Here is a 17,571-nt window from a genome sequence, read left to right as displayed (position 1 = left end):
ACTGAAGAGTCTGAAATTTCTCCAGGGCAAGAAGGACCTTCGCCACCGGGGAGTCCGGATCAACCCTAGATACTCCAACGCTGAGTCGGAACCTAGCATGCCCAGCATTTAAACCCTGGGTCGCACACAGGCTTGCTGCCACTGAGCTACACCTTCTGGCCTAAACGTTTAACACCCACCCGAATCTTCAGAGGGTCTGAATGGGAATAACACATCCACTAGGTCTGAGACAGAAGCAGCTCTCAGAAGTAAGTCGTCCAAGCAGCCAATGAGGCAAAGCCTCGCTGTCCCAACAAAGTTAGGATAAATGCAAGCTCCCAGCTGAAAACCCATGGTGCTGACGCCAGATCAAAAGGGAGGGCCATAGGCCGACAGAGACCCTCTCTCACCACGAAGCAAAATTAATCTGTCTCTAGCTGTATGCATTAAAAACAGAGGTTTAGTTGCATGTATTTGCAAATACCTGTGTGAGCTGCAGGCCGCGCCAAGGCACTCTCTGTACTGCAGTCCTAACTATGAATTGTACAGTCTCCTAAATAGGAGCACAAGAGTGCTAATCGATAGGGGGCAGGTGATCACCTAAACCCGCCCCTACCTATAGTTGGTCTAGCAAACAAGAGCACTAGAAAAATAGGATTTTTGTACTCACCGTAAAATCAATTTCTCTGAGTTCATGGACGGACACAGCAGCCTTTGACCTTAGGGTATTATATCCATTTCCTTCCAGGAGAGACTAGGCAGAAAACAGCACTTTAAGTGTTAAAACACTTTCCTCAGTACAGCTCCTCCCAGGGGAGTGGTCCCCTGGGTATAACCCACTCTCTGACTCAGCAGCTCCAGTTCGTAACAAGCAATACAAACAAAAGTAGGGGTGGGTGCTGTGTCCGTCCATGAACTCAGAGAAATGGATTTTACGGTGAGTACAAAAATCCTATTTCCTCTTCCGTTCATGGATGGACACAGCAGGCTTTGATCTTAGGGACGTCCCCAAGCAGTGTCAAAAAAATTAGAGGGGTGTGAAAAAAAAAAAAAAAAGCAGCAAACCAAGCTACACCCCAAACAAAAACCGGAGTTTCTCAACGGAGGAACTCCAACCTAAAAACTGCCGCCTGTAACACCTTGTGGCTGAAGGAGGCATCCGAAGATGCACTCACATCCACCTTGTACAATTTTGAGAAGGTGTGGATTGACAACCAAGTCGCTGCCTCACACACCTATAACACAGACGCTTGATGACGGAAAGCCCAGGAGGCACCGATCGCCCTGGTCGAATGCGCCGTAACCTGAAAGGGAGGCGCTCGCCCATTCAGGGCATAGGCCTGAAGCACAACCTGTCTGATCCACCAAGAAATGGTGGCCGACGAGACCGCCAGACCTTTTTTAGGACCATTCACTGAAACGAACAGTGAGTCCGACTTCCGGAACGGAGCCGTAGCAGATAAGTACACACGTAGGACCCAAACCACATCCAGGGAATGTAAAGTGGCCTCCTTCAGGTTTTTCGGCCGAGGACATAAGGATGGTAACACAATGTCCTCATTAATGTGAAAAGCCGAAACGACCTTTGGGAGAAAAGACGGCTGCGGCCGCAGCACCACCTTATCCTCATGGATTACCAAGTAGGGAGCCTTGCAGGACAAGGCCGCCAGTTCAGACACCCGTCTGACTGAGATAATTGCTACCAGAAAAACCACCTTCTGTGACAGAGTCAACAAAGGGATCTTTCGAATTTCCTCAAAAGGGAGCTTCTTGAAGCACCGAGAGGACTAAATTCAGGTCCCATGGGGGCAGTGGAGGACGCACAGGAGGGGCCACATGCCGGACCCCCTGCACAAACGTACGCACCAAGGAGTGCACTGCCAAGGGTCGCTGAAAGTAAACAGCTAGAGCCGAAATCTGACGACCTCGGAAGCAAAGCTCACCGGCCACCCCAGGAGTCATGGGGTATGGAGTGGCAGACGCAGCCTCTTTGGGCTACAGCGGCAAAAGACCACACTGGGTACCACTCCTACAATTTGCTGGCCATGTCCATCCCTTTATGACTACACTGTACCCATCTTCTGATGGCTACTTCCAGCAGGATAATGCACCATGTCACAAAGCTCAAATCATCTGGTTTTTTAAAACATGACAAAGAGTTAACTGTACTCCAATGGCCTCCCCAGTCACTAGATATCAATCCAATGGAGCAATGCTTCTTAACTCCAGTCCTCAGGTACCCCCAACAGGTCATGTTTTCAGGCTTTCCATTATTTTGCACAGGCGATTTGATCAGTTCCCCTGCCTTCGTAATTACCACAGCCGTTTCATCCGAGGGAAATCCTGAAAACATGACCTGTTGCGGGTACTTGAGGAGTTGAGAAATATTGCAATAGAGCACCTTTGGGATGTGTTGGTGTGGGAGATTTGCATCACGGATGTGCAGTAGACAAATCTGCAGCAACTGCGTGATGCTATTCTGTCAATATGGACCAAAAACTGCCATTTGAATCTTTGTCACAAAGAATTAAGGCAGTTCTGAAAGCAAAAGGGGGGGTCCAACCTGGTAGTAGCAAGGTGTACCTAATAAAGTGGCCGGTGAGCGTGTATACGTATGTGTGTACTATATATCTATAGATATCTATCTATTGCTATAGATCTATATCTACACACGCACACAACCCCACCACCAAGTGGGAGTAGAAGGCATTTAATTTCAGTTTCTTAGGCCCCTTTCACACTTGTATGACTTGGCCCACGATTTGGGACTGCAAAGTAGCATGACAAGTCATTCCTCATGATTTCGAATGACAACCATTCATATTAGCACGGCTTCAAGTCGTGTCAACTTCAAAGTAGTCCCTGTACTACTGGTTCAACTTTGATCCTACTTCAGCCCATTGAATATCACTGAAGTCGGATCTCTTTATAATGGATCTGACTTTGACATGCGACTTGTGCTCTGATGATCTTGAAGGAAAACTCGACGCCAAAAAAAAAAAAAAGGCGTGGGGGTCCCCCCATAATCCATATCAAACCCTTATCTGAGCACACAGCCTGGCAGGTTAGGAAAGGGGACAGGGACTAGCAAGCACACCCCCCCTCCTGAATAGTACCAGGCTGCATGCCCTCAACATGGGGGGGTGGGTGCTTTGGGGCGGGGGAGGCCCTGCACCCCATTACCACAAAGCACCATATCCCCATGTTGATGAGGAAAAGGGCCTCTTCCCGACAACCCTGGCCGTTAGTTGTCAGGTTCTGCGGGCAGGGGGCTTATCAGAATCTGGAAGCCCCCTTTAACAAGGGGGCCCCCAGATCCCGGCCCACCACTACATCGTACCCCTAACCATTTACCTAAAAACAAGTGTCAAAAATAAAACCCAGCACACAGGGTGTTAAACCAATTTATTAGGTAGCTCAGGCGTCTTTTCCGACTTCCTCTCCACTATCTAACTCTTTGCCCTGTCTTCTCCCTCTGTTCTTCTTCTGTTGTTGACTCAACGCTTTCTCCTGCTCTAATGCCGTGTGCAATGACTTATATTGGCATCATGCCACGGGAAGTGACATCATAAGGGGCGGGGTCACCGTATGAGATCACCCGGTGACCCCCAGCCCATGCAAATATAAGTCGTCGCAAACTGCGCACGTGGCACTAGAGTGGGAGAGAGTGTTGAGTCAACGTCGGAAGAAGAACAGAGGGAGAAGACAACGGAGAAGACAGGGCAGAACACCGGGCAAAAGAGCAAGGGTTGTCGGGAAGAGGCCCTTGTCCTCATCAACATGGGGACAAAGTGCTTTGAGGTGGGGGGGGGCGCCCCCCCCCCCATGTTGAGGGCATGCGGCCTGGTACGGCTCAGGGAGGTGCTCGCTCGTCCCCATCCCATTTCCTAACCTGCCGGGCTGTGTCCTCGGAAAAGGGTCTGGTATGGATTTTGGGGGAAAAAACGGCACGGGGGGCTCCCCTTAAAATCCATACCAGACCGAATAGCCTGGTATGCTCTTGGAGGGGGAACCCATGCTGTTTTTTTTTTTTAATTTGCGTGGAGCTCCTCCTAATGATTCATACCAGACAGTGCCTGATATTGTCGGGGATCAAAGTCGGATCCCTGGTCATTGAAGTCGGACTTCATGTCGCAGGGCAAAGTCAGATCCACGGTCGTATGACTGTTTTGCAGAAATTGTGGCAAAAATGGCGCAACTGAAATCACACAAGTGTGAAAGGGGCCTAAGTTCTTCAAGTAGGTGAATCCTTTTTGTGAATGTACCGCCCCCCGAGGTGCAAGATACAAGTTTTATTACTAGACAGTCTGTTGTCATATCATTCTCTTCAACTTCCACTTCTGAGAATGGTATAACACAAAAGCTGGCTCGATTGTCAGCAACATGATTTTAGGCAGTAGAATGAACTAGTGCACTACAACCATTCCAGTATAAAAAACAAAAGCAGGTAGCTCATGATTCGCATTTCAAGGTTTAGCTTTCATATTTGACAGGAGTGTGGATTTAAATAACTTGCACGTAAGCAACATTTTTGGTTATATTTGAAAACATCTTACCTCAGGGAATCCAACCAAGACCAACAAAGTGAAGATATTTGTGTTTTTCAATTGATGAGGCAATTGTTGCATACAGTGATCAGTGAAATCATTCATCACTTTCTGCCATTTTGGAGAACTATTTAACTCCCGCAGAATATCAGACATAGTACAGGCCCAATCAAGACCAACTTTGCTGTAAGAAAAAAAAAAAAAAAAACACACATTTACACACACTAATTGAAATCAATACATGCCTTATTAAATATATCCACAAACTCCAAATTAATTTGGTTCCAAGAGCTAGTGTTCATCAAAAAAAAAAAGCCATAGTGCATACAGGTGTCAGGACGAGAGAATGAAATACACACCTGTCTAGGCATAGAGCTCCAAGAGTGAAGAGCAGCCGAGTTGTAATCCAACCATCTGGCACAGAGCTCCCTTCATCTTCTATTTGCAAGATGTGTTTGGAAGACAGGACTTTTTTCACAGCATCGTCCACCTCAGCTGGGTTTAATCTAAGAATCAACTGACCCAGAAGGCCCAATGTTAAATGATAGGATTCATTTAAGTGACCAACATTGGTGATCACTACTTCAAACATCAGTGGTAGCACTTGCTGCAGGTTTGCTATGGAACTCGCTGCATCCTGCAAGAGAAGAATATCCATTTAAATGTAATCTTTCTTTTTACTTATAAAACAGAAAAATAGCATTTTTGTACATTTGTAGAGCTCTGACCTAAAAAAAATTATTGTAATCTAGAAACTTTTGCAGAGACATAATTTGCGTATACACTTTGAACACATACCGTGACAAGAAAAAGTATGCAAACCCCTTGAAATTAACTGAAGTTCTGTAGTAATTTGGCATACAATGTGATTTGATCCACATCTAAGTCCCAACAATGGACAAACACAATGTGCATAAGCTGATAACACACACACACACACACACAATTCAAATTTTCCATGTCTTTATTGAACACACCCATTAAACATTCACAGTGCTGGAGGAAAAATTAAGTAAACCCATTGACTAATTACTTTAATAAATGCAAAATGGAGTTGAAAGTTTGCAAACTTGGAGCCCAATTGATGAAATGCATTTGGACGTGTGGTTTAGAGCTACTTTGAAAAAAAGACACTCACACATTTTACGGCCTATTTCACACTGGTGGAGTCTGCCAGCGAATCAGTCTGCTCAGCAGGGGATGTTTCCACTGATCCCCGATGAGCAGGTGGATGACAGGACTGTGCCCGCTCTGCTGATGCAGAGTGGACATGGACAGAGCACGCTGTCCTCTATGGCAGTGGTTCTCAACCCTGTCCTAAAGTACCCCCAACAGATAAAAATTTATCTAAGAGAAATTCTCAAAACATGGCCTGTTTGGGGTACTTGAGAACCACTGCTCTATGGGCTGCCGGGAAGGAAATGGTATGCCTGCTTCCATCCGACTGTCATCCAATAGACAGATGAGGATCCTCATCTGTCTGTTTTTAGCAGACAGGATCAGATCGGATGTTGGAGGGTCCGCCTAAAAAACTGACAGGGGGAACCGATCAGATTATCTGTGTGAAAGCGGCCCAAAGACTGCAGTTCATAAGAAGCATCAGCTGATGTTGACTATGCCTGGCAAAAAGAAGAGAAGTTGACCTGCATAAGGCTTAAAAGTGATACAAAGCCATCTCTAATGCCGCTTACACACGATCGGACATTCCGACATAACTGTGGATTTTTGTCCGACGGATTGTTCGCTCAAACTTGTTTCCAACAAATGTTGTTGGAAATTCCGAACATCAAGAACGCGGTGAAGCGCAACACTACAACAAGCCAATAAAATTAAGTTCAATGATTCCAGAAACGCTTTCAATTGATTCCGAGCATGCGTAGGATTTGTGTGCGTCGGAATTGGCTACAGACGATCGGAATTTCCGACAAGAACTTTTGTTGTCGAAAAAATTGAGAGCCAGCTCTCAAACATTTGTTGTCTGAAATTCCGACAACAAATGTCCGATGGAGCTTACACACAGCCAGAAAGGCTCGGGTGATGGGGGCAAGATTACTGAGGAGAAACAGGAAGTGTGAAAACAAACCTTTACAACCCCTTTAAAGAACAAATATTCGTAAGTTTTAAACTCATGCACGCCCATTGGACAGAAAGGGGAGCCAGTCAGCAGGTCCGGTGGACCCGATGTCTGCCTTTTGCAAAATAGTGAAAGCCGAAGGTATGCAAGACTATAAACAACTTTCTGGAGGTTTGCATTTTTCATTTACAACCTTTAGTGTTTGTAAATGACACTAACTAACACATAACCAGTAAGATAAAAAAAAGGTGCTACAGATTTTTAAGGCACTGTGATATGTGCGTAAAGGTTTAACAATATTTTTGAAAACAACAACACTAAAATCATTAATAGCCAATACAAACAACAAATTTTACTAAATTCACACTATACTCACTAAAAGCTAAACCTGAATTATGTTGAAGTGGGATTCCAGTTACAATTAAAAAGGTACCCTCTTTGTATGAAGAATGTAAAACTTTTATATTAACCACTATTTAGATTGTTGAATGCAGGATTAGGAAAAAAAAAAAAAAACACACAAACATCTAATCAACACATTCAGCAACCGTCCTCTTTTTTTTTTGCGACAGTTGCCTTGTGGAGTTGAATGTGGCTGGCAGGGATCGGCGAGGAGAGGGGTTCCCTGCACCATGCATAAGGGGGGGGGGGTGCTGGGGTATATTTAGATATCTTTATCTCCCCTGAGACTCCCCTGCAGCACCTGATACCGGTAGGAAGGGAGGAGAAGCCAGAAACTGCACGTTGCCAGCAAGGGAACAGTAAAAGAGTGTGTGTGTGTGTGTATGGGGAGCATTTTAGATAAACGCAGTGCCGCAGGAGGGGGGGGGGCAGCGCAGAAAAACAATGGCAGGTGGGTGAATGTGGGTACATTTTAGGCGATTAGCTCTGATCAGCAGCTTGTTAGATGCCAATAAGGTTTATTGGTTTGTTCATCAGAATTTGCTAAACAGTTTTGCAATAAGCTCATAGTCTAGAATCTACTGCATCTCTGTGGGTTTTATGCATCAATCCAAACAGTGGGATTAAGTCCATTCTGGCACAAGCATAAGTACCAGATGCTACTCTCATTATTTATACTGTTGCACAGCAAATGTATAACTGTCCTTGGCTCTTGGCTGTAGGTAAGAAATATCTGGGGGTCACACCAGAAGACAGATTGTAGTGTAAAACAAAATCATTGCACAATTTTGCCCTATAAAAATCTGCCCTCTTAAAGTATAATTGCCAAACATATCTATTTCAGCACTCTTGACGCCCTCTCACAAAGTTCTGGTTAAATATTTTCTGATTTTAACACTATTCTGTTCCCCACTGCCTCCACCCACTAACAAATTTTCTGAGCAAAGAAATTACCAGTCATTTCAAAAACAAGAATGAAGCAATTCGTGATGAGATCTCCACTGTCCAGAAGTCTCTCCCACCGAACAAATCAACTGCAACATTCAACAATTTCCTATTTCAACGCTGCTATCATAGAGGTATTATTTTCTGACACTCAGCTGGTCACCTGCATCCCATTCCTATATAACTACTTTGTTAATCCTCTTTCTTTATTCTACGCTAACTCACATCTTCAAGCTCACCCTTTCTACTGACATCTTCCCCACTGCTCTAAAACATGCAATCGTCACCTCCATACTTAAAAAGCCCTCGCTGGACCTCACCAGTCTGAGCAACCCAAGACTTTTTAATCTCAATCTGAGCTACCACCTTACTAATAACTAACTGTCTCAATCCCTTTCAGTCTAGATTTTTGCCTGCAAACCTCCATATAGAAACTGTCCTCCACAGTGGACCACCTCTTCAAAATAATAATCCACTTCTTTGGCCTCCAAGACTTTGCTTTTTGTGGATTCTTCTACCTTGGTAAGTAGGCAATGACAATTTAAATATATGAAACTTTGGGGACTTACTGATTTTAAAGGAGGTAACATGGCTGCTATAAGTCCTAATATACGTTCCTGAGAGCATTCAGCAAACAATTGGTCAGGGCTTAAGATTGTAGCTTTGTCAACAATATGTTTCTTTGACAAGTCTCCAGGAACTATGGGGTAAAGGAAAGAAAAAAAAATTACCAGAAATACATATTGACCAATCAGTACAGAACAGAAGCAAAGTATAAATGGGTAACTAACATAAACATCCTTTTGTAGGGCTTACTCCATCTTGATCCTCATCTTCTGCAGAGTATTGCTTCTGTGAAGTTAAAATATTTACTTTAGTAACAAGTCTACACTGCATAAAACATGAAAAAACATCAAAACAGAGAAGGACCGATTAATGAAAAATGGAGCAAAGAAAAGTGGAAGTGATACACGGGAACAAGTCAACATCTTCATTCCCCAGTGCAGGTTTTACAAAAGCCAACACCTAACAAGTAGTTCAGGACAGGAGCTTTTTGGTCTTTAGCTTTCTCTTCGTTATTACATTTATGTTGTTACGTACTGACGAAGAGCATGCACAAATACTTGTGTGTACATGTAATACAAAATAGAAGAACACCATCTGATTTGTTTCCCATGGATAACATTAATATTAATATTTTCAACTTTTTAACTAGGCCAAATTAATTGATAAAGGACCTTTTTTGTTTTAGATAGAATAGGGAACATCTTCAGAGTGTAACACATCCATGGTCCAAAACTGAAAAAACTGAAAAAGGAGAAATTAAAGGGAATTTTTACTTGCCTGTAAACTAAGTACAGTACAGGACAGCAGCAGGATTTCTAACTTCAGGCGTTTTGACACTGGCAAGGCATACCGTTATAATCTGAGATCATTTTTAAGCAAGCAATGCAACTCAAACAGTGTAGAGGCTGTAGTGTACTCCAAGATACAGAATTTAAAAGGCAAATTAAAATGTATTTTATCTTAACTGTAAAGTACTGGATAGAGGCTGAATATTCATAGACCCTGGGATGTCCCCGATAAACGAATCAGTAGGGTGAGCAATAAGACGAAACAGATTCATGCCAATGGGCCCAATAAAAAAGGGTCAGTGCTGATGAAAGAATCTTGTGGCCAAAAGCTGGACATCACGTGGCAGAACTTGGAGAATGTGTGAATTAATAAAGCCAAAGAAATACCGCTCTAAGTGAGTGACCAACTCTTACCTGTTGTGAACAGCTTGTCTGTTGGATTCAGTAACATGCAAAATCCAGAATATTGTTACACTCCTTGTTATCTTTACTGAAGCATTAAAATCACAATTACAAGTATAGCAGGAACATAAAAGGCAACGCGTTTCGCGCTAAACTCAGTGCTTACTCAAACCTCATATACACATACATTGCATGAAATATATACAATATCTTGCAAAAGTGAGCAAACCCCTCACGTTTGCAAATATTTTATTACATCTTTCATGTGACAACTTGAAATGACACTTTGCTACAATGTAAAGTAGTGAGTGTACAAGCTTGTATAATAGTGCAAATTTGCTGTCCCCTCAAAATAACTCGACACACAGCCATTAATGTCTAAACCACTGGCAACAAAAGTGAGTACACCACCAAGTTAAAATGTCCAAATTGGGCCCAAAGTGTCAGTATTTTGTGTGTGGCCACCATTATTTTCCAGCACTGCATTAAAAGGGGTTATAAACCCTCGTGTTTTTTCACCTTAATGCATCCTATGCATTAAGGTGAAAAACACCTTACAGTGTCGGGCCCCCCAGCCCCCCCATTTTACTTACCTGAGCCCTGAATTTCTGTGGGCACGATCCCGCGTTGGTCGCTCCACGGCTTCTCGGATCTTCATTGAATAGATTGATAGCAGCGCAGCCATTGGCTCCCGCTGCTGTCAATCAAATCCAAGGAAGCGGCCGAGTCATACACTCGCCATCTATGGACGCAGAGTGTATGACACAGGAGCGCGCCAGCAAGGTAAACCCCTCGGGAGAGAGCTTCCCAGAGGGGGTTATCTAATGCGGGCAGGAGCCGCGAGAGCCACCGTGGGACCACAGAAGAGGACGATGGGGGCCACTCTGTGTAAAACGAACTGCACAGCGGAGGTAAGTATGATATGTTTGTTATTTAAATAAAAAAACTTGAACCTGTAATATCACTTTAACCCTCTTGGGCATGGAGTTTACCAGAGCTTCACAGGTTGCCACTGGAGTCTTCTTCCACTCCTCCATGACGACATCACGGAGGTGGTGGATGTTGGAGACCTTGCGCTTCTCCACCTTCCATTTGAGGATTCCCCACAGATTCTCAATGGGGTTTAGGTCTGGAGACATGCTTGGCCAGTCCATCACCTTTACCCTCAGCTTCTTTAGCAAGGCAGTGGTCATCCTGGAGGTATTTGGGGTCGTTATGTTGGAATACTTCCCAGCAGCCCAGTCTCCGAAGGGAGGGGCTCATGCCCTGCTTCAGTATATCACAGTACATGTGGGCATTCACATTCCCTCAATGAACTGTAGCTCCCCAGTGCCGGCAGTACTCATGCAGCCCCAGACCAAGGGCACTTCCACCACCATGCGTGACTGTAGGCATGACATACTTGTCTTTGTACTTTTCACCTGGTTGCCGCCAGACACTTGACACCATCTGAGCCAAATACGTTTATCTTGGTCTCATCAGACCACAGATTATGGTTCCAGTAATCTATGTCCTTAGTCTGATTGTCTTCAGCCAACTGTTTACAGGCTTTCTCGTGCACCATCTTTAGAAGAGGCTTCTTTCTGGAACGACCCCCCCCACCCCTTCAAACTCTGCGACAATGCCGGCAGCACTCATACATCTATTTTCCAAAGACAACCTTTAGATATGACACTGAGCATGTGCACTCAACTTCTTTGGTCAACCTTGGTGAGGCCTGTTCTTCGTTGAACCTGTCCTGTTAAAGGGTATTTGGCAATCTTCTTATAGCCTAGGCCATCTTTATGTAGAGAAGGGGTCTCAAACTGGTGGCCCTCCAGCAGTAGTGAAACTACAAGTCTCATCATGCCTCTACCTGTGGAAGTCATGCTTGTAACGGTCAGCATTGCAATGCCTCATGGGACAGCTGGTGGGTCACCAGTTTGAGACCCCTGATGTAGAGCAACAATTATTTTTTCAGATCCTTGAGTTCTTTGCCATGAGGAGCCAAGTTGAACTTCAAATGGCCAGTATGAGAGTGAGAACACCAAATTTAACACACCTGCTCCCCATTCATATCAGGGACGTTGTAACACTAACAAGTCGCATAACACTGGGAGGGAAAATGGCTCATTGGGCCCAAAGTGAACATTTTTACTTAGGGGTGTACTCACGTTTGTTGCCAGACATTAATGGCTGTGTGTCGAGCCATTTTAAGGTGACAGCAAATGTACACTGTTATACAAGCTGCAGCATTACATTGCAGCAAAGTGTAATTTCTTCAGTGTTGTCACATGAAAAGATATAATATTGACAAAAATGAGTGGGGTGTACTTACTTTTGTGAGATACTAAATATGCATGATACAAGTGAGCATGGTCTGGCAATTAAGAAATTTAACAATCAACCAATAAATTAATTAGAAATACACTCTAGCCTACAAAAGAAGGAAGACAGAAGGTAAATTTGAGGAGATTTGGTACTCCTGGTTGAGAGATGAGAGTGTCGCACCACCAAAATTGGTGATGGATAGATTCTCTATGTAGAGTGCAGAGGATAGGGGGGGGTGGCGGGGAGGGGGTGGGAGATAAAAATATAGAAACGCACAGTGGACCATAATAGGAATGTAAAAATGTTGTATAATCTATGTCAATTGAAATGCAACGGATGCCGAATAGGCATATTTATGTATGAAATAAGAAAAACAAATAAATAAAAATGGATTAAAAAAAAAAAAAAGAAATACACTCCCGCTACACTAATCAAAACCTTGCCTTCCCATACTAACATGTCATTTAACACATAAAATAAATAAAAAAATTAAAAACACAAACAAAAACAAGCCACATAAAATCTCCTCCAACCCCCCAAAAAAAATATCTCCTCCAATCCGTCATCCACAAACACAGATCCAGCAGCCACTGCTGGATGACCATGCGGGAGAGCACATGAACCGAGACAGTCAGCCAACTACAGCCTCACAAACTAAGTGCTTGTCACAAAATTAGGAAAACACATAATATTGTTTCCTCCTATGACAGACTGTGTGGCAAACAAACCATTCACAGCACACCAGAAAACCAATGGTAACCTAGAACAACTTAACACAATTATTTGGAATACAATGATTTGGAAGATGACAAAATATGTTAGATGAGATCGTGTCCAAAAATTTTAAACAAACAAAAAAAAATCCATAAAAACAATATATGAATAAACGATAAAAAAATAAAAAAAATCTAAATCCAACAAAAACTGACCCCTGGGAACCCTATACATAAAAGATACAGTTGCACAAAAGAAATAGTACTGTTGGACAAAGGAGGAATGATCCCTGTAGGGACCAAATAATGATATAGTACCAAACCTACTTAATGGCTCAATAGCGTGTTAAATGTGGTGTGATATAAATGAACACCAATACCATAATGGCTGTTCAGAAAATTATTCAAACTAAAACGCCACTGTCTATATACAGTAAAACCTTGGATTGCGAGCATAATTTGTTCCAGAAACATGCTTGTAATCCAAAGCACTTGTATATCAAAGAAAATTTCCCCATAAGAAATAATGGAACTTCCACAACCATTTATTCATAGGTATTTCAGTTTATAGTCCATATAAAAAGATCATAGCAATGTGATTAGGTTGTATAACCATAAAATGTCCATCCAAAAAACGAAAACCTCCACAAGGGGATTGGAAGCAAAATCCATCAGGAGCTACAGACTATAAAATAGAAGAGAGGCGCCTCTAAGTGTAGCAATATGGTTACATTTAATGAAGGTACAACATTTAGCAACTCACATGGTTGATGATTAAAAGAGGCACATCTAAGTATAACCTTTCCTATTTGCGTTTGTCTACTGTGGCTTGTCAATAAATATGTCAATTGTTTAAGAGCAACGACCGGAGTGCGGATCATTTTTTCCGCACATCCAAGTATGCAGGCATCCGGGGTAAAGCTGTCCACCATGGAGTGGAAGGGACAATGTCAATGACGGTGCAGAGGATGGTCTGTGGACAGCTTTACCCCGGATGCCTGCATACTTAGATGGGCCTCTTTTAATCATCAATCATGCGAGTTCCTAAATGTTGTACCTTCATTAAATGTAACCATATTGCTACACTTAGCAGTGCCTCTTTGCTCTTTTATACTCAGTTGTAACATGGCGCTACTTGTATATCACGACATTGCTTGTATATCAAGTCAAAATTTATTTCAAAATGTTGCTTGTCTTGCGAAATGCTCTCAAACCAAGGTTTTACTAATAGATAGATAGATAGATAGATATCATAAAAAATGTGTAAGGTTCCACTCATAGTTTAACCCCTCTTGAACTCTAGTGCACAAATTAAAGATACAATAAATCTTTAGTTTACAGAGACCCAAATCTGTCACCACCATGCCTGGGAGTACCTACCTTCTCTACAGCCTGGACATGGATGGTCATTGTGTCCCCCACATGAGGTTCATTGAAGTGACATGCCACCCTTGTATCCTTATATTTCAATGTGTCATATACATGGTCTCTCAGGCGGTAACGCAACCACCTGGTTGTTCGTCCAACATAGTGGACATTACATATAGCTCAAGTGATGAGGTTTATAACATTTGTATTGCAATTAATGAAAGATTTTACATCATACTCTCTTCCATTTGGGCTAGACATATCTATCCCCTTCAATAATTCTTGGACAACATGGACAATCATTTGCACCACATTTGAAGTTGCCTCTGAAGCTTAACCAATGTGTTACACCAGGTCTCTGAAGAAAAAAAAATAGGGGGCTAAAGACTGTCCCAAAGTAAAGCCTCGTTGTGACACCACTTTAATACCATTTTTAACCTCATCCTGATAAAAGCAAAAAATAAGAAAATAGGGGTTCTCTAAAGAGGGCTAAATCAGAACACTATGGATGATACAAACAAGCTTTATTTAATAGACACTCACAACAATTAATTCGATAAAATGGCAGATTGACTGTGTAGTACAAACTAGTTAAAAATAAGACAACTTTGTCATCTAACACCCAGAGGACTTTGAAATTTCCTATCGGAAGGACTTTCAATGTAACCTTCTCAGCTGAGGTGGGACAGCAATTCATTCACTCATCCACACAATACATTCCACGTTTACGAGAGCCTTTTGCATTCCACGTTTACGAGAGCCTTTTGATCGAGCACATATAGTAAACAGGAGTCTCTCTAAACGGACTGTATTACTGAATGTGAATATGAATTCTACAGTTGTGTTACAAAATCATGTGCTGAACTATTATTAATGCTTGAATGTGTTGATTGGGGTGTGTATGTGTGATGCGCAGCTGCGATTCCCCTTGTTTTTAATTATTTGACAACGTTGTCTTATGTTTAACTAGTTTGTACTACAGTCAATCTGCCATTTTTTCTAATTGTTGAGGTTCTCCCTGAGTGTGGCCCCAGCGATGTCCAGCGTTCTGCTCAAATTAGCAGTAGAAAAACCACGCTGAGTGAAGTGCTAACACATCTGTTAAGACTCATACTGGTGATCCACTTTCTCAGAGCAAATGCGGCAAATCCTCAGCATCTGACCCACTGGAATATACCCGATAGCGTGTCTGGGGTGTCCAGAATCAGCTTTGAGAATAGTATTACCAGAAAATGGTTTCATGTATAGATTGGTTCTCACTTTGCCCCCACTATTTGATAATGCCACATCCAAAAATGGTATAGCATGATCGTTTTGTGGTCCTGTGAATCTTAGGTTTAATTCATTACTATTGAGATATTCTATGACTTTTTCCAACACGAACCCAGATCCATCAAGGACAAAAATCAGATAATGTATGTAGCAATAGAACAATTTGATGCTGGACCTGAATGGCCATAAATGTGAACCCTCTCATACCAACCCATATACAAGTTGGCGAGAGAGGGCAAATATTTAGCGCCCATAGATACACCACACCGTCGGCAATAATAAACTGCATCAAAAGAAAATAAATTGTGTGCAAGACGATGGCTTAAAGAGTCCACAATGAATTCACTATGGATGCATGAGAGACAATTATACCTGTCCAAATAAAACTGAACTGCATCCAAGCCCAATCTGTGTGGTATGCACAAATAGAGACTGGACACGTCACATGTGACCCAAATGAAACCATCTTCGTATGGTGGTGTGTGTGTTTGGTCCATATGGGGAACCTTCCTTCTTCGTCCAACTGTACCATTTCTTTTGTCCAACTGTACCTTTTATATATAGGGTTCCCAGGGGTCCGTTTTTGTTGGATTATTTTGATATTTTTTGGATCTTTTATTCATATATTGTTTTTATGAATTTTATTTGTTTGGTTTTTGATATTTTGGACACCATCTCATCTGACATTTTTTTGTCGTTTTCCAAATCATTGTATTAAGTTGTTATAGGTCACCATTGGCTGTCTGGCGTGCTGTGAATGGCTTGTTTGCCACACAGCCTGTCAGGAGGAAACAACATTATGTGTATCCCTCATATTGTGACATTATGTGCACTTAGTTTGTGAGGTTGTCCTGCTGCATTTGGCTGACTGTCTCCTACACTGTGCTCTCCTGGCCAATCCAGCAGTGGCAACTGGATTTGTGTTAGTGGGTGACGGGTTGGAGGAGATTTACATGGCTTGTCTTGTTTGTGATTTTTTTTTTTTTTGGTGTTATAGGACAGGTTAGCATGGGAAGGCATAGTGTAGTGGGAGTGTATTTTTAATTGATTTATTGGTCAATTGTTAAATTGCTTAATTGCCAAATCATGCGCTGACTTTAGCACAAAACACGTTTCCTTTTACGTTCCTGTCATACCTGTGATGTGATTTAAAATGCTTAAATAAAGATACCAAGGAGTGAAGCAATATTCTGAATTTTGCACGTTATTGGAAAATGTGTGAACTAAATACCAGGTGGAGGCTTTACAAACTTAAGCAACAGACATCTGATGTTGGAATGCCCAGGAAAGCCACACCAATCTGGTGGCATGAGCAAGAAGGGGAATGGAAATACCATTATATGTCTTATCCATGTGGCAATAGTGAACTTGGAAACAGGGTGTCCTTTTCAAGACCAAACGAGTCTGTTTTCATATATCGGCTGTACCTTTCAGATAGATTGACAGCCTTGACTGCATGCGAACAATGAAGAACAATTTCCTTGAGATGCTTGGGAGCAGGGCACAAGATAGATATGTAGCACCCTGGAGTTTAGGCAGGGATGCTCCTCGCAAATTTACTTGCCAGGAGTAGTTATCCTGGTTGATTGTTAAAGATCTATTTATTTCTTATTTATAAGTTTGCCCTTTTCTCTACCACTAGGTGGCCGGGCACTTGATGGTACTAGATATGAGAAGGGCAACTCAAGGTCAGGTTATGGGTATATGGGGTATCTCAGCTAATGGGCAGGGGTTTTATAAAATCCCTCGGCTTGCTGTGAGAGCCTATATACTCGGGTGAAGGCAGGTGATCTAGATTCTGTGCCACCTGAAGGTTGTCATGTCATGTCCGTGCTGCTAGGCCGGAGATGGGGCCCATCTGGCTGGTAGACTGTATGAGGGCCTATCCAGAAGCAACAGAGCAGTGCAGGGCTGGGATTGCGGCTTGCAGTCCAACCAGAAGTGACGGTTCAGTCGGCCGGAGAACCGATCAGTGGTCAGAAGTAGAAGGGAAGCTATCACCACTAAGGGACCAACCACTTTATTACCATGGACCACAGTGAGTAACTGAAGCAAGTACCGGAGCAGTATTCTCACTGAACGAGCACGGTGGAGAATCTGGAAACTTCAGGCAGTGACCAAGTTAGGGACCCAACCAGTGGAGGCGACGCTTGCAGAGCAGCCTTGTGTGCCAAGCAAGGGACCAAACAGGTCAGTGGAATGAA

General features: G+C 42.8%; 1 protein-coding gene across 2 annotated transcripts in view; it reads right to left on the bottom strand.

Annotated features, from left to right (window-relative positions):
- Window positions 1-17,571, bottom strand: part of ZZEF1 (zinc finger ZZ-type and EF-hand domain containing 1) — a 300,633-nt gene that overhangs the window by 97,025 nt on the left and 186,037 nt on the right. For both annotated transcript variants that reach the window (XM_040336714.1, XM_040336715.1), the window contains 4 exons: window positions 8,739-8,799; window positions 8,517-8,647; window positions 4,886-5,163; window positions 4,536-4,710 (listed from right to left, as the gene is read on the bottom strand). In XM_040336714.1, coding sequence (XP_040192648.1) covers window positions 4,536-4,710; window positions 4,886-5,163; window positions 8,517-8,647; window positions 8,739-8,799 — 645 coding nt within the window. The remainder of the gene's footprint in view (window positions 1-4,535; window positions 4,711-4,885; window positions 5,164-8,516; window positions 8,648-8,738; window positions 8,800-17,571) is intronic.

Source organism: Rana temporaria, chromosome 2 (assembly GCF_905171775.1).
Source record: "Rana temporaria chromosome 2, aRanTem1.1, whole genome shotgun sequence".
Taxonomy (NCBI): Eukaryota; Metazoa; Chordata; class Amphibia; order Anura; family Ranidae; genus Rana; species Rana temporaria.
Note: the sequence above shows the minus strand (reverse complement) of the source record. Positions and strands in the feature narration are given on the sequence as shown.